This window comes from Perognathus longimembris, chromosome 15 (genome assembly GCF_023159225.1).
Source record: "Perognathus longimembris pacificus isolate PPM17 chromosome 15, ASM2315922v1, whole genome shotgun sequence".
Taxonomy (NCBI): Eukaryota; Metazoa; Chordata; class Mammalia; order Rodentia; family Heteromyidae; genus Perognathus; species Perognathus longimembris.
In genome coordinates this window covers 20397712-20417776 of record NC_063175.1, presented here as the reverse complement: position 1 = coordinate 20417776, position 20065 = coordinate 20397712, and the positions used below count along the sequence as shown (strand labels likewise).

Genomic DNA, 20065 nt, shown 5'->3' with positions numbered 1-20065 from the left:
GGGCTAGCCTTGAACTGCAATCTTCCCTATCTTTGCCTCCCTCATAGTTAGTTTTTTCTATCAACAGTTTTCTTAGCAACATGTGCTTTTTCCCAACTCAGCTCACTTGCCTTACAGCATTTTCTATACAGTGGCAAAGGTTGGACTTTATTTACCTGAGCTCAAATTCGCCAGTCATCGTTCATCTTCATCCAGTTCTGTTTAGGTACTAATCAATATTTCTTTCCAGTCCAACAGAAAGATTATCTAATAGAGCACCTTCTCTACTAGAAGCCTATTGTTGGAGTTGCACACATTGCTGCTGGGACCCAGCAAGTAAATGTTATTCTAGGTCATAGGCTTGGAGGAATGGAGGCAGAGGTGGGAAATGGGAGAAGAAGGATCCAGAGCAGCCACAGGGATGCTTGAGCAGGCCATCCCTCTGCATCCAGCAGGCACCCACACAAACGGAGTTGACTGCCAGAACACACACAGCTTGAGCTGTGCACTAAGGAGGGGGGCTGGAAGCCTGTGGCACTGAATGACCCAGTGTGGGGCCCAGGCTCCCGGGTAGCACAGCAGCCCCAGGAAGACTATAAAGGGCAACTAAGGAGCTGAGTCAGGAGAGATGGGAATGTGGACATATAAAGGAGATGAACACAGTTTAGCTTTGCTTCCTTAGTTTACTTCCTCTGAACCTGTTTCTTGTCTGCAAAACCAGGACAATCATGCTATCTCTGTCAGAGGATTATTGTGAGGATTATATAAAATAACCCCTCAGAAACTTTTTTAGGGGAGATAAACTAGGTATTGAACTTGAACTCAAGGCTTCTCACTTGCAAGGCAGGCACTCTACCACTTGAACCACACCTCCAGTCCCTTCGCTAGCCTCGAAGTTGTCTTGATATCACACCCTATCTACTGGCAAGGATCCTTGCCTCTCTTCTATCTTAGAATAGAGTCACCCCATCTGCTACTGGCAAGGATCCTTGCCTCTCTTTTATCTTAGAGTTGGTCCCCAAGGGGAAGGGGACAGAAGTGTGGTAGAAAAGGCATCATTGATTAGAATACAGTATAAACGTGTAGATATGATTTTAAAAAATCTCCCCCTGTTCAACTGATATAAGCCAATAAGATAAAAAGAATTGGTTCCCAAGACCCTGCCTGGGCTGAGCCTGCAGGTTCAAGTATATTATACATGAGGACCAGAAGATAGTGCAAAGAGTTCGTGCCATTCATATCATTGTTCCTATGCCCAGGCACAGAAGACTATTCAGCTTGGTTTGACTTTAGCCAGACTCATTATTGACCCCAAGTCTCCATGTGGCTTTCATCTGTCACTTGGTCTATCCTTTCCACTTTGTATACACAAATGGTAACAGCTGCCTTAAACCTGGAGCTCTTGCCTTCTGCAAGCTAAATGTTTCTGTGTGTGTGTGTGTGTGTGTGTGTGCGCGCGCACGCACGCGCATGTGTGTGCATGCATGGGCTTGTGCAGTCTCTGAACTCCTTTTGCTTAAGGCTAACACTAGCTACAGCTCCACTTCTGGCTTTCTGGTGGTAAATTGGAAATAAGAGTCTCAGGGGGCTTTGAACGGCAATCTTCAGGTCTCAGTTTCCTGAGTAGCTAGGATTACAGGTGTGAGCCACTTGTACCTGTCCAACTGTTTCCTTAAAAGATAAGTGTTGTGGAGGTGGTAAATGTCACTTCATAGTGATTTATGTCTTTTTATTGCTATTATTCTTTGGCCCTTATTGTTATTCTTTCTATTTACAGCTTAATTCCTCTACTAGGATTATGGTAGCTTAAATAGCCTGTTAAGTATATGAACTTGATAAATAATTATAAGTGCGGAGATTTTATATAAAAGGCAAATTGTTTTAAATATTCTTTGTATTTTACATATTTAATGTTTTCCTGAAAGGTTTTGCAGATTTTTTTGTTGTTGCTGTTTGAAGCAAATATCCAATGTTAAGAATAAAGTGGGCTAAGAATGTAGTTCAGCATTAGAGAGGAAGTCCCTGGGTTTGATCCCTAGCACCACAAAAATAAATGGAGGGAGGAGAGAACGAGAGAGAGAATATTCTATGAACCAAAATAAAATTCAAATTCAGTTTACTTCTTCTTCTTCTTCTTCTTCTTCTTCTTCTTCTTCTTCTTCTTCTTCTTCTTCTTCTTCTTCTTCTTCTTCTTCTTCTTTTTCTACTTGGTGCTGAGGAATTGAACCTAGGGCTTCACATATACGAGGCAAGCACTCTACCACTAGGCCATATTCCCAGCCCTCAGTTGACATTTTCTAAGCCACTGTGAGCCAATCTTGATGCTCGCTGTCTTTGTACCTGTGTTCTTTGTAAGGCTCATAGTCTTCATTTAGAGGAGCCTGAGAACAAGCATTTGCCTAAGGTTTCATAGCCAGGTGACTCATTTTCCCCTAACATGTCTGTTGCAATTACCATAACTATTAAAAATAGACAATAACAGTAATTTCTCCAGCATGAACATCCGTGCAGGGCTGGGAATATGGCCTAGTGGCAAGAGTGCTTGCCTCGTATACATGAAGCCCTGGATTCAATTCCTCAGCACTGTATATATAGAAAATGGCCAGAAGTGGCTCTGTGGCTCAAGTGGCAGAGTTATAGCCTTAAGCAAAAAGAAGTCAGGGACAGTGCTCAGGCCCTGAGTTCAAGGCCCAGGACTGGCAAAAAAAAAAAAAGAAAAGGAACATCCGTGCACTTGTCCACATGCAGTTTTATTCAAAACAAGCAAGCCCTTGAACTGCACATCTGTCAGGTAGTCCAGCTCCCTTCCCTGCCTGCCCTCTGGTGGAGATATTTGCAAAAAACAGGATGCACTCAGAGGAGGCAAGGAAAGAGAAGTGCCTTCTACCTATTATGACCTTTCCCCTCTCTGCTTCTGCTTCACTTCCTGCAGTTTTATCCCTACTTTAATACTGTACTGCAATCATACAGAAATGTCCATGTCCCTTCTCTAGGCTGAGTTCCTTAGAGACCAGGGACACCACTGCTTCATAATGGTTGGCTGGTTGAATGGATGAATGTTTGACTATATCCTAAACTGGAAGAACCAAATTAGAGAACATAGAAGTGCTTTGTAAAAGATTAAGTAATATCTTAGTTTGTGTATTTAGTACAGATGATAATTTTTAAATTAAATATAATATTAGATTCAAGAATATTTCCAAGAGGCCCCAGGGAAGGTCTGGAGGAAGTTGTTTCAACAACTCTTGCCCTACTTCTCCCAGGACAGAGGTGGTAACATACTCCAACCATATCACAGCCTCCCCAGATCTTCCTGAACTTTCAGTTAGCCATCTTCTACCATTCCATTCAAACATCCCTATCCTCTGTCACTTTGCCAGGACAATGGAAAACAATCTTGTGCTTTGGCTAACAGGCTGGGACTGAAATTATACTCTACAGCAGTTGTAACTTTATATTCTGTAACTGCATCAGCTTGCCCTTTAGCCACTGGATAGGTAAATGAGTTTTATCTGTCTAAAGCAGACATTTGGGGCTATGTTACAGTAATGACCTCAGAGATTATGTTTAGGTAATTGCAGCTCCCGCTTCTTCTTTCCTACCCTTCTCTCCAAAGTGACTTAAGCTCTCAGCGCTCAGACTGTCACTTTGGCATTGGGTGGGAGTTAGGGCAGCTTAATGCTGCCCTCCCTGCTCCCCAAGCATCCTGCCCTGGTATCTAAAGAGGTAGCTGGTCCCATCATAGATACTGGTTCTGCCTTCATCTCTACTCACAAAATCCACCACTGTGTCTTTGGTTTATTCCCAGTCATGGTTTCCTCAGCATGCCTGGTTTCACACCTGGATACCCAGATACTAAGTGAATGTGGGCCATAGTGGTTGGAGAATGTCTCAGGTCCACTGCCCCCATTTCTCTTCTTTCAGCCACCAGCTAGATCAGCTTCTGGGGAACTTGTGATTTTTTTTTCCCCTGAACTCAATCCCAAGGAGAAAATATTCCTTGCCTGGAATTCCCCACAATTTATCAGGGTGTTCCTCCCACCCCCAGCTTTCTTCTCCTCTGACCCTGTTGCACCATCTGATTCTCCTTCTTGCACTGAAAAGATTTCCTGTTTTTCTATTCTTTCTGGCAAGTATGGCCCTACTGTCAAATCCTTCTGTATCCCTTCGGCATTTTGCCTTGTCCTTCTATAACAATTATACCAGCCTCATAGCCTCTGGTTCACAGAATAGGGGGTGTTGGGAAATGATTGATAGGAAATGCTACCCAAAATGTCGTGCCTAACTAGTTAGGGTGCATCATTTCCTAGAAGAAACTAAAATAAACCTAAGTTCCTTAAAACTCGATGTGGCCATGGGAGGTTATGGACACCAGAATAGAAGAGTCATGTCTTGAGTTTGATCCCCTCTCTCTAACCTCACCTCAAAGGAAACTGCCCCCTGGTCCATAGACATGCCGGGTTTGTGCCACATAGGTGTGCTGTTACCTTAACTCCTCCCACCGGGATAGCTGGGAATTGACAATCATGCTGGCATCTCTCTGGGGTGTGAAGTTTGGTTCTGCCTCACCTACAACTCCACTGCCCTGAGCCAGGCTCCCACACAGCCTTGTAGCAAATCTACTGCATACTCAGGTTTTTCTCAGCCCACGAATTGGACAATGACAACTTCTTAAATAGTCCACACCCTGCCACAGGCCAAGCTTGGTAACAAAGGGCCTCTCAACATCTCTTCTCAGAGCAGCTGGCCTCAGGATCTTGTTCCCCACATTTTAGCGGCCCAGTGGGTGGAACCTCAGTCACAATGGATGCCTCCTCTCCCCACAGGATGGGACGGCCCCCCTGTGGATCGCGTCCCAGATGGGTCACAGCGAGGTGGTGCGGGTGATGCTGCTTCGTGGAGCTGACCGCGATGCCGAGCGCAATGTGAGTGCCAGGGGTACTGCCACCACCCAGCCACGCAAGCCACGGGGCTTCCCCCAACCTCCACTTGCTCTTTAGCAGGAAAACGAAGTCTGATGTGGTGGAAATTATCCAAGTGTTGCAGGTGCTGCCTTTTACCTGAGAGCATTTCTGGACCAACTGAGGAGGGTGGAGTCTTAATTGGCCTCGGGCCTGGGGTGTGTGGTTTGGAGCCCAGCAGTGCTCTCTGGCTGGCTAACCTCATCCCTGCTCCCTGCAGAGCCAGGTCCCCCCATATACTTCCCTCCAACTCCCCACCTATACCACCCTGCCCCTGCTGTCCATAGTAGGCTGTGCAATGTCTCCTGATTCTGCCTCAGTGGGCCCAGGCAGCAGGGCTTTGCCACACAGGTTGGAGGTTGCCAGCATCTTCCCACTGCAGGCTGTTTGCTTTCTATCTGGATCACTGTGTCTGGCCTCCTTGCCTTTCTATTACCTTCCAACTCCCCACATCCACCACCACCCCATGCCAAATCTAAGCTTAGCATGGGAAATCTGAAGGAACACTCCAATCTATCTCTCCTCCTCTCCATCACCCCACCATACCAGGCAAATATATATATAGGACAAACCAAAGCAAGATGACTATAGAAAATGTTTAAAACAGCAAATACACTTCAGCAATAACTTAAATAATTAAATACAGGCAATCAATTTCTGCTAAGTCCTCCTGGGCCCATCAGTATCCTACAAATATGCCCTTGTCCTTGACCTAGTAGCTCTAAGAGATCAGAAGGGTCATGAATTCCCAAATGGTAGGATATTAAAAAACAGAATGTGTCTGATACTCTTTCATATAAAATTAATATACTCTAAAATACTCCTACATGGAGACATTGTTGATATTTGTTCTTCATTGGCACACGTGTTTCTAACAAGTATAATGCACTCCCAGTTCTAAATTGACACTTAGTCCTTGTGCAACATATGTTAATAATCAATTTCTATTTTCCTTTTTCTGTTTAGGATGGCACTACTGCATTGTTGAAGGCAGCCAACAAAGGGTATAGTGATGTGATCGAGGAGTTGCTTAAATTTTCACCCACTCTTGGTATTTTGAAGGTAAGACACCAGGAGAACTTGTTCCAGTCTATAAAAGAGACAGCTTAGAAAACAAGTATATATTTGGTAACTTTAGTAGAATAAGAGAATAATCAGCCTGGTTAGTGTTTTCTTAAGAGAATACCACCTCAATTTCTAGTGGAAATGAGAAGATTTCAAAACAAAAAGCAAGCCAAGTGTAATTGTTCATGTCTGTAATTGCAGTACTCAGAAGGTTGAGGCCGGAGGATCACAAATTTGAGGCCATCGTGGGCTCCACAATGTGGTTCTGTTTCAAAAACAAAAGAGAATGAACAGAGTCAGTCAGTATTTAATTTTTCAGGAGAAGTAAAAAATACACTCATTATGAAATTTTTAAAATTGGAAAGTAGCCAAGAACTGATGGTTCATGCCTGTAATCCTAGTTACTCAGGAGGCTGAGATCTAAGGATTGTGGTTCAAAGCCAACCAGGCAGGAAGGTCCATGAGACTCTTATCTCCAATTAACTACCAGAAAACTGGAAGTGGAGCCATGGCTCAAAGTGGTAGAGCACTAGCCTTGAGCAAAAGAGCTCAGGGACAGTGCCAAGGCTCTCAGTTCAAACCCTACAAATGACAAAAAACATATAAATAAATAAATAAATAAATAAGCCAAACTAATATCATTTGGAAGATCTGTGCAATCAAGAAAAAATGCTGAGGACCTTCTTTCACTGTCCTGAGGAAAAAAAAAACCCACTGTGCTTCGTTTCCTTAAATGAAATAAAATTAACCTCAAACACCTGAAAGCCCCAGAAACTATGTCTTTCTGCAGACCTGGATTTCCCAGAAAACAGCCCAACATCTCTTTGGTAAGTTTAAATCATTTCGATTTAAAAATCTTTATAAACACTAGGGGTCAGCAAACATTTTTCTGTAAAGGACCAAACAGTACATAGCTTTGTGAGTGTTAGTCCAACTTCTCAACATAAAAGTCGAAGGGAGGACAGATCTATTTTGGCTCACAATTTTCTCCTGGGGAACATGACAGAGCAGAGCAGTTCAGATCATGGCAGCCAGGAAGCAGAGGAAAAACAAGAGACCTGGTCATGCGGTATGCTGCTGGTCAACCTCATCCAGCTAGGCCCCACCTCCTAAAGTTTCTGCCACCTCCCAAAATAGTACTACTACCAGGTGGGGACCAAGGGTCCAACACAAGAACTTGTGGGAGTATTTCATATTCAAAGCATAATAGTGGTCTACAGGGTATCTATTGCCATTGCTCAAGTCTGCTAAGACAGTAATAAAAAAGCAAAAGCAACCCGTGTGGCAGCATTCCCATACAGTTTCATATAGCTACATTGCATTTATGCTATTTCATATTTTCACAGTTATAAATGTTCTTTTCAGCTTTTAAAAATCATTTAGAAGTACAAAAGCAATTCTTAGCTTATAGGACATACAGAAACAGACTCTAGGCTAGACTTCACCCATAGGCCATAATTTGTTGACCCAAATATATAGTCCTTTTTTTTTTCAGTACTAGAGGCTTGATTACAGGGCTTGATACTTGCTAGATAGGCTCTCTACTACTTTAACCAGACCTCCAGCCCTACCCTACTGTTCTCTTAAACAAAGGACACCAAATTTATTCTAAGTTGGCACAGTGGCTAAGCAGTTTGGGGACTGTGCCCTCAGGATCTATCAAGATGTATATAATCAACTGTAGCCCCTTTGTATATCACCTTTATAATGAAAAGCTAAAAAATGTTTTAGAAATGGTTCTGTATTATGTGTCTGTACTAGATATATTTTATCCATAGTTTATATTTTGTATTCCATTCTTGCTGTTATCCAATACAGAATCGCTGGGCTCACTATGGTGGTCCCTCTGTTCTAATGAGATACTTCTAATCTTCCTTGAACTTGGAAGCCAAAAGGTTGCACTTTCTCAAATTGTTTGTAAACAAAAAAAATCTATGAAAATGAAATTGTGCACATAAAAAGATAATTTAGAAATGGACTTCACAGGCCCAGAAGTATGGCCTAGTGGTAGAGTGTTTGCATAGCATGCATGAAACCCTGGGTTCAATTCTTCGGTACCACATACACAGAAAAAGCTGGGAGTGGTGCTGTGGCTCAAGAAAGGAAGGAGGGAGGGAGGGAGAGAGGGAGGGAGGAAGGGAGGGAGGGATTTTACAATATCTAGCTTTGTTTCAAACAATTCTTTTTTGAATTTCTGTTTGTTTTTGTGCCAACCCAGGGCTTAAACTCAAAGTCTTGCACTCTTGCTCAGCTTTCTTTCTCATAGCTGGCACTCTACCATTTGAGCCAAACTCCAGTCTAGCTTTTCTGCTTGATAATTGGAGATAGTCTCTCAGGTTTTTCTTCCCTGGGTTGTCTTTGAACCACAATCTCAGACCATAATGCTTCAGATTTAATCTTCTCAGTAGCTAGGATTACAGATTTGAGCCACCAGCACCTGGCTTCTTTGGATTTTTCTTTCTTTATTAGCCATGTTGCAAATAGGTGGAGTTGATATATTAGTCCATAATTAATCATATAAATTGATAATAGTGGTACACTTGTAATCCCAGCACTCAGGGGACTGTAGCAGATATTCTTGAGTAACTAAACATGTCTGTGTGCAGAATCAAGGCCAGCCTGGGCTACATAGAAACACCCCATCTCAAAAACATTATATATATGAAGAGAGAAAGACAGAGAGACCATTACCCAATTAGTGAATTGTCATACATAATATGAAAACAACCATAAGAAAAATATTCTACTTTATTGGAATTTTCTGTAAGTATGATATTCTGCTTTTATAAAACCACAGTGGGTTTATTGTGAGTCATTAGCTTGCATTTGGATACTATTTGTAGACATACGTACCCTGTATTACCAACCTCCTACTATTGCTCATCACCTTATATCAGTTTGGTCATATTGTCTTCCTTTCCCTTCCCAGCTCCAAGCTGCCTCTATTGCTTTCTTCTTTAAATAAACATTTCCACTAAATTTCACATAATATCAGGAACCTCATCTTCTAGACCCTTCAATGCTCACAAATACTCCATCCCAGGGCTCAGAGAAATTGCCTTAGGACATAGACTCATATGCTCTGCACACAATGGCTCTAGCTGGGCCTGGAGTAGCCTCTTGGCCAACCAGATATTCCTATAGCCCAGCTGGAAGTGTCTCAGCAAAAGTACAAAGAAAAAAGCCCAGCACAGTATTGGTGGGTTATTTTTTGTTTCCTATATCAAGTTCCAAAGTATATAAAACTATCAGAGGGCTGGGCACTAGTGGCTTACACCTTTCATGCCATCTTACACTAGTGGCTGAGATTAGGAAGAGCTCAGATCCAGGATGATCTTGGCAAAATAGATTGTGAGACCCTCATCTCAACAGAAAAGTCCAGACATGTTTGTGTGTTTGTGTGTGTCTGTCTGTCATCCCAGCTACAGCAGGAAGCAAGCCCAGGCAAAGTGGAAGACCCTATCTCAAAACTAACCAGAATATAAAGGTCTAGAGGATGGCTCAAGTAACAGAGTGCCTGCCTAGCAAGCAGGTGTAGATATTGAGTTCAAAACGCAATGCTAGCAAAAGTAAATAAATAAGCAAATACAAAAACACAAAAATAAGAGTCTTACAGTGACCACAAAGTCATGTGTAGCCTCAGCCAGATTCCTTGTTTCACTTGCAAAAGAACATTAGTAATACTTGCAGTGACCATGGCCAGGTATCTGAAGGTATTATATACTAGGTGCTAGTGCGACTTTGCAAAGAGAATATAGGGAAGACTATGGCTCAAGGTAATCGTCTCATCACTCAAATAGTTCATGATAAAAGCCAAGCTAAGTGCCAGTGGCTGAGCTTCCTCCTGACATACTCTCTCATTTTCTTTTAGAATGGGACATCAGCACTCCATGCAGCAGTGCTCAGCGGGAATATTAAAACAGTGGCACTGCTTCTGGAAGCAGGGGCAGACCCAGCCCTGAGAAACAAGGTACCACTTATCCCATCTTTTAACTCCCCTAGGATCCCATGCAAAGCGATAGCATCATCTTAAACTAGGATAAGCATCACTTTGGCTCCTGTCACTCTCTTGAGGTTGCTATAGACAGTACATTAGACCCAGGGAATTGTACTGAAAGCCCTACATTAGCAATGGCTTTTCCACTGATAATGGTGCCGCCTCCCCGCAACAGCAATGGAGGCCAATGAGGCAGTACAGGAAGTAAGGATTGTTCTATCATCAGAGATGTGCCTTAAAAGTGTTGTGGCAGCTCACTACTATCGCCTGGAGTAGGATCTATCTATCTTGAGCATCACTTGTGCTCATGGAGGTCAGGGGAGAAGGGAATTGCTTTATATTAACAGATGTGCCTGCCACTGATACTAAACCAACCTCTATTTTTAATCATTCTAAATCTTTAGTTTACAGCGAAACCAAACTTGGAAGTTAGCATTCATAAAATCAGTAGAAAAAAATTGCCTTGTCCTCGAGGCTCACACCTATAATCCTAGCTATGCAAGAGGCTAAGATCTGAAGATCTCAGTTCTAAACCAGCCTGGGCAGGTTCATGAGCCTCTATCTCCAATCAATCACAAAAAAAGCTGGAAGTAGAGCTGTGGCTCAAGTGGTAGAGCACTAGCTTTGGGGGAAAAAGAAAAAACCCAAGCCCTGAGTTCAAGCTTCAGAACCAGCACACACACACACACACACACACACACACACACACACACACACACACACAATGACTGCCATTTTACTTTCTCATATTCAACATCTGCTTATGCTGTCACACGCCCAGATGCAGGAAGAATAGCCTAGCAAAGATCTAAACTATCAAACTTTTGAAGGAAGACATGAGATTGATGTTTATTAATAGAAGATATCTTCACTTTACCCCATACTTTCATACTCACTGAAATTTTCTTTTCCTGTGCTGAAATTTTTTATAGTAAAACAGGCATGGTGGTTCACACCTCTAATCCCAGCACCTGGGTATCTGAGGCAGGAAGGTTGTGTGTTTAAGGCTAAATGGCTTTCATAGTGAGACCCTGTGTCCAAAATTTAAAGATAAAAACCAAACCAAGGGGCCAGCTATATAGATCAGTGGTAGAATATTTGCCTAACATGAGTGTCCAGAACTAAAAACTTTTGTTGTTGTTATTATTTTTACATAAGTTTTTTCATAGCCTGGTTCAGTGGATCAAACCTATAATCCTAACTACTTGGGAGGTGCATAACAGTTCAAGGCTACCATAGACATAAAAGTTTGCAAGACCCCATTCCCATCTCAACCAGTGGATGGCTGTGGTAGTGTCCCTATCATAAAGCTAGGTAGTGAAACAAATAGATGGTTCAGGATCCAGGTCAGCCAGGACCCCCTTCCCATCTCAAAAATAGTCAGAATCCAAAATAATGGCTGTGGGAGTGGTTCAAGTAGCAGAGTGCCTGCCTAGAAAGTACAAGGTCCTGAAGTCAACCACAGTACCACCACCAAAAGAAAACAGGTTATTCTTAAATGTGCTACCACCCTCAAGACAAACCCTCATTCTGTAGGTGGCAAGATTGTTATGGCAGGGAATACAGATGTTTCCATAGGAGTGGAATCAAGAGTCACCATCTTTTAGGCACAGGGAACAGCTTACATTTTGCCAAATGTCATAATTCTGCCTGTCCAAAGAGCCTTTCCCAAGGCTTTCACTTTTTACCTCTTGGGTTTGAAGAAAGCTTCATCCTCCTTGTCTTTCTTATAGCCTCCTCAACCTACTTCATATGCTTTTTCAGGGGATTTCTTGTGATACCTTTTCAGCCAGACATAATGCCTGTCTCCTCTTCCCCAGACCCTGAATCTTAACTGGAAATGGAGCTCTAGCTACTTCATAAATACATGTGCGTGCTTGGAGTCTTAGGCCAGAGCCCTGACTCTGACATGTCAGATTCAACACTGGTCCCAAAGAAAGTAAATGGAAGTAATAAGAAGGAGCATAATGATGTTGGGAGGAGGAAAGGTTAGCATTTCAACTTCCCTTTAAATATGAGATAGATAAGACTTAAGATTTAGGACTTGAGATTTAGAGGAGCAACTGAGGCACAGGACAAGAGGCGTGCTTACTTGGTCAGAGGTGAACCTTACTGTCATCAGTTCTGATTCTGGAGAATTGTTTCTGAGATTGCTTAAGTAAAGTTCCCATCCTTGATCATAAAGATATTAGCAACTAACAACTTCCAGGTGCTTTGGCAGTATCCAGAATAAGACATTGCATAAAATAGTAAGGCCACAAAGCTTATCTTATCTTGGTGCTTTAGGTCAAGAAAGGGGATAAGAGAGCCTTGTTTTCACTGGTTTTTTTTAGACAGACTCTACTTGAGTATTTAACAAGCCTACTATGTGCAAAGTTGTATGCAGGACTGTGAACCAAAGTTTTAAAATGAAGGAGACAGATGCAAAATGAGGCAAGGATGACAGGCTTTTTCAGATGAGGATTCAGTGCTTTTTGCCAAAAGCAATTTCTAAGTACTTGACACACACACACATATTCAGGGCATTTGGGAAAGAAACTATTAGGAAAAGCAGTAGAACAGCCAAGGTCCAGAGTCACTTTTATCACTTTACTTAGCATATAGAAGTATTATTTCCCCGCTGAATTGCAGATAACATTTCTAAATTTCTACTTATCTGGGTCCCAGATAGTAGGATTTGTTTTCCATTAGCTGGCCTGGATTGTGATAAGTTAGGGGAAGTCACAATTGCCTTTCTTTTTTGTTTTATCTCTAAACTTGTACAGGACTGCCTAAAGTGATCAGTTTTTGCTAGTGAGCTATCCAAGACTGAGTTAAACTGGGGAGGGGGGGGAGGGGGGAAATGTAATTACAGGCTCCTGACTGGAACTCTAGCTGTGCAGAGGAGGCTGAAATCTGAGGATTGTGGTTCAAAGCCAGCTGAGGCAGGAAAATCCATGAAACACTTATCTCCAGTTAACCACCAAGAAGGCAGAAATGGAGCTGTGGCTCAAGTGATACAACACCAGCCTCCAGTGAAAAAAGCTAAGGGACAGTGCCCAAGCCTGTCAAGTCTCTGTATCAGAGGGTGTGCGTGCATGCCAGTGCATAGGCACACATGCCAGTATGTGTGTGTGCACACACAAATATCATGGAGACTAGAAGATAGCATTTACATATTTGTTTAAATGTATAATGTTTATACATTTAAAGGAGATCTGTATTGCCTTAATACAAAAGAGTCCAGCAGGGTGGGAAATGTGAGTATCTAAAGCCACAGCAGCTATGGGGAGTTATTAATGCCCATCTCATCTTCTTTCAGGCCAATGAACTTCCAGCAGAACTAACCAAAAATGAACGTATATTGCATCTCCTCCATAGTAAAGAAGGACCCAGGAAGAACTAACTTAGTTCCATTTTACACAGAAAGGTAGAAACCTTAATCACATTGTCCCAAAACAAATAGCTTTAGAATTCTTTGAAGAAATAATATTCTCAGAATGTTGGTCCTGCAGGTCCCTGGCAAAGAGCAGTGCTTTGTGTACAGATTCAGGAGCAAGAGAGCTCAGGGGTCCCCTTTCCTCACTCTCAGTGGGCTTCTTACCTTACCCTGTAACCCAGCTCATCACAGACTCTACGTTTGCAGCTATGCTAGCTTGGTTCCCTCAGTTAAAACGTGAAGTTGGACGGGGTTTCCAGAACTAAGTAAGGACATGGAAAGTTTCGTTCCTTTGAGAGAATGAAAGGGTGACTCAATGAGTTGATGCACTTTTGTGTTCAGTGTAGATGTGCTAAAATATATAGATTGATTATGTTTTACAAAATTTATGTATGTCATTTCAATGTAAAGATTCTTCTTCCCCCTAGAAATGATAGCCATGATTATGCAACTTGATGATATGCAAGCATACTTCATTCAAGGGCCACTTCTAACATCCCATCAGGTGCTTTTCAAAGATGGACAGTTGAACTATAGAAAAGAAAACTAGTATGCTTGTTAGTTAAACTGAAGCTTACTCTTGAAATATAAAATCATTTACACTTAGTTAACTTTGTCAGTATGACGGGAAGCCAATGAAAATTTAGAAACTGAAAGTTACAAATCACAGGTAATTGAGGCCTGTCTCTGAGCTTTTATTTTGGCTCTAGTTTTGATTCTCGCCAGTAGGGCTAATATGCTCTGAAACCTTACGCTTCCAACACTGCATTGCTTGATAGAATGGCTTTGAAGTCATATTATATGCAAATCCAATGTGTTACTATTACTATTGCTGGAGTATAAGTAATAAAAGATGATTGCTAGTATTTAAAATTGTTCATCTCTGCATGTTGTTGGGTTGATTCCAAGGAGTCTTGTGAATTATTTCTTTGAAGGAGGTGGCTAAAATTTATAATCAGTGCACTTGATAATCAATGGTGTCTAACTGTCTCTGTCAGTGCCTAACTGCACACACATAAAAGTTAATCAGTGCTGTTATTTCTCTTATTTTTCTTGCTTGTTGATGTGCTGTTCTAGTTTCCAGACAATGTTCTTTGTAAACTCATGTTGAGATTGAGGGAAATTGAATCCCCAACTGAGTTTTGTTTAACCAAAATGTAGAAGTTCTAAATGCATTGTCTATAAGAATATAGTTTTTTTAATTAAAAGATATTCTCTTAAAAATTGTTTAGGATTAATGCATTAAAAGCTTATTTGGGACATCATCATAAGCAACGCCACTCATGAGCCATCTATAGCCCTCCGAGATAGCTATGGCCTCAGTAGTACTGAAAAAAAATCTACAGTCTAATTTATTTTCTTTCTTTCTTTTTTTTGAAAGTGCTGATCACCAATTCAACACTAGTGAGTTCAGCCTCTCTAGTGCTGGGATTGCAGGCCTGCCCCGCCCTGCAGGCGTGTCATGCTAATTTCAGGATAAGAGATTAGAAAGTTTTCGGTTGCCAAAACATCCGACATAAACATTCTGCTAGATGAAAAGCAGTGCCAATTTCCTCACTGACAGACTTTTATTCTGCAGTTATTTATATATACATTTTCCCCTATGGGAATTTTAAAAATCTATATTCATTTTGAAGAAGAAAATAATGTGGCCTTAAATGCTTTATATTTTCCCTTTAGTTAGCCACTACAGCAAAAATACTTGTTGATCACTGATTCAAAATAAAACACTACTATGATTACTGACAAAAAAGTTACAAAAGATGAAATAACAAACTTTTTGTTTTTTTTATTAAAACATGTCTTTGGTCTATTTCTTATATTGTTTTAGGTGGCTAATGTTCTTGAATAATGTCAGGGTGATAAAAATGAACCCAGTACCTTTAACAATATTTAATGGAGGCCTTTTTGCTGTAGGTAATTGGTCTGCCTTAAAAGGATCACATCTGATCTAGATGAGATTATGATATGATCCTTGTCTGGGAGAGGACTAAATGATTACCAAAAACAGAAAAAAGGTCTGTTATTTAAAAATTGTATTTTAGTTTGCACACATATAAACAATTCTTTATGTTCATCTAATTCACAATTCAGTGAACTCTGTATCCTAAGACTTAAAGCTGCCAATTCCTATGCAAATCATCTGCATAACTAAACTACAAGATTGTCAGGACATGTTTATTTGATAACACATTCTATATTGTAATTCCAAATAAAATTAATATACTACCCAAATTTGCCTTTGCTGCTTTTTTCCTTCCTTCTTTTCAAGAGACTTCTAATGGAATGGAATTTTTAGAGCAACGACTACAACTCTGTTAGTAAAACATATTGATGTTATGCCAAGTCGCAAGAAGACCACCAAGAAGGCCACCAAGACTCAGACGTTTCGAAATGCAAAAACAAGGCAAGACTTTATTCAGGCGAGCTGCAACTCCGGGCCTCATTCTACCCACCGACACAGAGGAGGTTAGGAGGAAGCTGCGATTGCACAGGGCTTATAAAGGCAAAAAACAAAGTTACAGCCATCAGGTGTTCAAGCAAAGACAAAAAACAAAGTTGCAGCCATCCGGTGTTCAAGCAAGCAAGATTAGGACACAGGTACAAATCTCATTGGCTGAGGGCTCAAGGCACAGGGCTCAGACATTCTGGGGGCAGTTAGAGTTAAGTATCCCCAGTGGTTAGAGTTCTTGACCGGCTGGGCCCTAATAAGCTTGTTCTGGGTTTCACAGGGCCTGCTTATCTCAGGTTCACGTGGTAAAGTTGGGTTTGCATGGTAAAGTGGGGCCTGACTTCAAAGTCTGGCTCTTCAATTGATATTTGGGATCCTGAAGGGACTTAAGATTTTTTTCTTTCTACTATAGAGAACATTTAGTTTTCATTCAGGAAAGAAACAAAAATCCTAGGCTAGTCACCAAAGACACTGAAATGGAAAGCTCCTATTGTCTATTCTGTGTCTAGGATACCCACTCCCCACTCCCAAGTCCTTTGTGGTGGTGTTCTCTTATGAAATCACTGATGGCTTTGCAGAACTTCGGGTGTCAGAAGCAACACTGGAATCCTGGAAAAGACCCTCATGGCTGCTTTGGCTTTCCCTCTTCTTATGCACTCTCTGCAACCACAGGAAGCTATAGCTCATCGTTAACCACCCTGGGAGGGATACCCAGAGACAACCAGCACCCCCAGATAGAAAGTTTCCTGGAGTTACACTGCCATTTGAGATGGGCCTACTGGTAATAGGGATGAAAAGCCGAGTTCCTACCTTTAAAACAAGATGGCTTGGATGCCTGAGTTAGCAGAATCTTACAGATTCGGTTTTACTGGGAATGTGTTACAGATTATATTATTAAGAATCACAGCTTATTACTATGGCAACAATAAAAAAGCAAAAACTAATGTTTGTGAAAGGATGGGTATGTGCTAAATACTTAGCTAAGATTGTCTCATTCACTTTCCACAACAATCTATCATGCTGTATGAGGATTTTTCATGTCTCTGTCCCACATCAGCTCATGCCCTTGTCCTTCAAAATATGGGGTTAGAGCGAGAGCAGGGAGAAAGAAGGACACCAGTTATATGCTGCTGTGTTTTAAACATGGTTTTTCGCCTCCAAATCTCATATTGAGACTTAATTCTTCAACACAACAGTGGCGGGGGGGTGGGGGGTTGCTGGTCCTGGGGCTTGCACTTATTGCCTGAGCAGTGCTCTACCAATTGAGTCTCAATTCCTCTTCCAACTTTTTTGGTGTTTAATTGGAGATAAGAGTCTCATGGACTTTCCTTCCCTGGGCTGGCTTTGAACCATGATCCTCATATCTTAGCCTCCTCTGAGTAGCAAGGGTTACAGGTATGAGCTACCAGCACCTAACACAACATTATTAGGACATTGCATTTTAGTTTGCATACATGTAAATGATTTGTGTTATTATATATAAGTAGTTGTACAAAATTATTTTAATTCAATATGTCAACTTTGTATCTTGATCAATAATATACCATTCTGCCCACCATGATTCTTTCTTTAATGTTAATCTAATTTGGTTCAATTTGGTCAGTATCCTCAGAGATAAAACTGGCACTTCCTATGCAAATCATCTGCCTAATTGAATTACAGATTTTCATTACATACATTAGTGTGATGACATATTTGACACTGTAATTTAGTGGGGCCTGGTGGGAGGTGACTGGAGCAGGACTGACCATGGTCATGGAGGAGAATGTGACTGATCTCTTCATCCTGAGTCCCTGGAGTCTCAGGGGAGTACATTAATGTTGTTACTAAAGAACTCGCCTGGTCCTTCCCCAGTTGCTTCCTTGTTTTCTTTTGTGTCAGTCCTGAGGCTTGAACTCAGGACCTAACTGTCCCTGAACTTCTTTTGCTCAAAGCTATAGTCTACTGCTTCAGCCACAGCTCCACTTCTGATTTTTTTTTTTTTATAGGTCTATTGGCAGTAAGTCTCATAGACTTCCCCTCCCTGGGCTGGCTTCCAACCTCAATCCTCACAGCTCAGCTTCCTGAGTAGCCAGGATTACAGTGAGCCACTGGATTCCAGTTCTCTTCCTTTCTTATCATGTGATCTCTTCAATAGCCACTCCTCTGCACTTGCTTGTGTTCCCACCATGTGATACTGTGTGCCATGTTTTAATGCATCCAGAAGGACCACCAGGAGCTGAACAAAAGGGCTTCCTGACTTTGGACTCTGGACCTCTAAACTGTGAACTAAAGAAACCTCTTTTCTTTTTTCTTTTTTTTTTTTTTTTTTTTTGGCCAGTCCTGGGCCTTGGACTCAGGGCCTGAGCACTGTCCCTGGCTTCTTTTTGCTCAAGGCTAGCATTCTGCCACTTAAGCCACAGCACCCCTTCTGGCCATTTTCTATATATGTGGTGCTGGGGAATTGAACCCAAGGCCTCATGTATACGAGGCAAGCACTCTTGCCACTAGGCCATATCCCCAGCCTGAAACCTCTTTTCTTAATAATCCCTCAATCTCAGGTATACTGTGTTATAGTAACACAAAACATACAAAGTCATATACGCTATCGAAAAAATTAAAATAATTTAATATTCCTAGGGGCTCTCCTGCCTGGCTGCCTTTTACTTCTGCTTACTCTACTAAGCACAATGAGGTAAATTAGTAACAGAAATTTTCTACAGGCTTCCTGATTTTCCTGAGCCTTTAGTTTAAAAAGTATGTAATTATTTAGTCTGAAAAGTCTTAGAATGTGTTCCTGGTAGTCTTATACTTATTTTTGTTAGTACTTTATAAGACAATTTTAAAATATAAGTGTGTAATGACCTGTTTTAAGAATTGAAGCTAATTAAGGATATTTTGTACTTTGGTGCCTTGTTGGCTTCCTATCTGTAAACAAAAAAGAATGATTTCTGCTGTCTGTTCTCCCTACTAGGAAATAACACTCCAGTCTTCAATGAAGGAAATGTGATGATTGTCACTACTTGCTGCAATTAAAAAAAGTTTTAACTATGGACTTAGGAAGAAAGTTTTCACTTTAAAGGAGTCAGATCCCCTATTTTAGAAAAGATTTGACCAAAAACTACCCCCCAGGGAAAGGAAGTTGTGTTGCATGACAGAATCCATTTCCTCAGTGCTAAACTACAGGGCTTTTCTCCAGTGAATGGAAGTTACACAACCTATGTGTGGCTAGATTAATCACCAACTCCAGTGCTTTTCTAGGATGAGTAACACTTTATCATAAAGCTGATGAGCAGTGCCCTAAGTCTGAGTCAGTCATGACCATCCACACTAAAGTCATGAGTTATAACTGTAAGCCGTTTTAAATGAAGATGTCTATAAAGTTCAGCTGGCTTAAGTAAAGGTTTGTTTGCTTGTTTTTGTGTTGTGTGCCAGTCCTGGAACTTGAACTCAGGGCTAGGGTACTTTCTCGGATGAGCTTTTGTCCTCAAGACTCATGCTCTACAGCTGCATTTCTGGCTTTTTTTTTTTTTTTTTTTTTTGTAGTTTTGGAGATAAGAGTCTCCTGGACTTTCCTGACTGGCTGGCTTCAAACTGTGATCCTCAGATCAGCCTCCTGAGTAGCTAGAATCAGGTGTGGTGAGCCACCATACGTTTAAAAGTGAAGTCACAGTCTGGGCTATTGCTCTGTGGCAAAGTGTTGCTTAGCAAACAGCATCCTGGGGTCAATCCCCAGTACCAAAAAAGAAAAGACAAAAAAAAAGAAGTCACTTTAAAATGTATGAAAATGTTTTATTCTCATTTATAATATATTCTCATTTGTATTTATATTAAGGAAATACAAATTAAAGATCTCAATTGTGCTGGCACTAGAGGCAGATATCACCATGTCTAGTGCAATATCTTTAACTAAGAAATAAAATAAATTACAGATTCTATTTTTCAACTGTCTGAATGGCAAAGTGTTGGTATTGGCAAAGGGCACTCCAAAATATTGTTGACAAGAGTATGCCGGGCACTGGTGGTTCATACCTGTAATCCTAACTACTCAGGAGGCTGAGATATGAGGATCACGGTTGAAAGCCAGCCTAGGCAGGGAAGTCTGAGAAACTCTTATCTCCAGTAAACCACCAGAAAACCAGAAGTGGCACTGTGGCTCAAAGTACTAGCCTTGAGCAAAAGAGCTCAGAGACAGCGCCCAGGCTGCAGTTTCT

At 41.3% G+C, this 20065-nt stretch overlaps 1 protein-coding gene across 2 annotated transcripts in view; it reads left to right on the top strand.

Annotated features, from left to right (window-relative positions):
• The window catches only part of Ankrd29 (ankyrin repeat domain 29), a 49962-nt gene extending 34833 nt beyond the window's left edge, over positions 1–15129 (top strand). For both annotated transcript variants that reach the window (XM_048363611.1, XM_048363610.1), the window contains 4 exons: positions 4806–4904; positions 5907–6002; positions 9877–9975; positions 13304–15129. In XM_048363611.1, the coding sequence (XP_048219568.1) occupies positions 4806–4904; positions 5907–6002; positions 9877–9975; positions 13304–13387 (378 nt within the window). In that variant the 3' untranslated portion in view covers positions 13388–15129. The remainder of the gene's footprint in view (positions 1–4805; positions 4905–5906; positions 6003–9876; positions 9976–13303) is intronic.
• The last annotated feature ends 4936 nt before the right edge of the window (positions 15130–20065 follow it).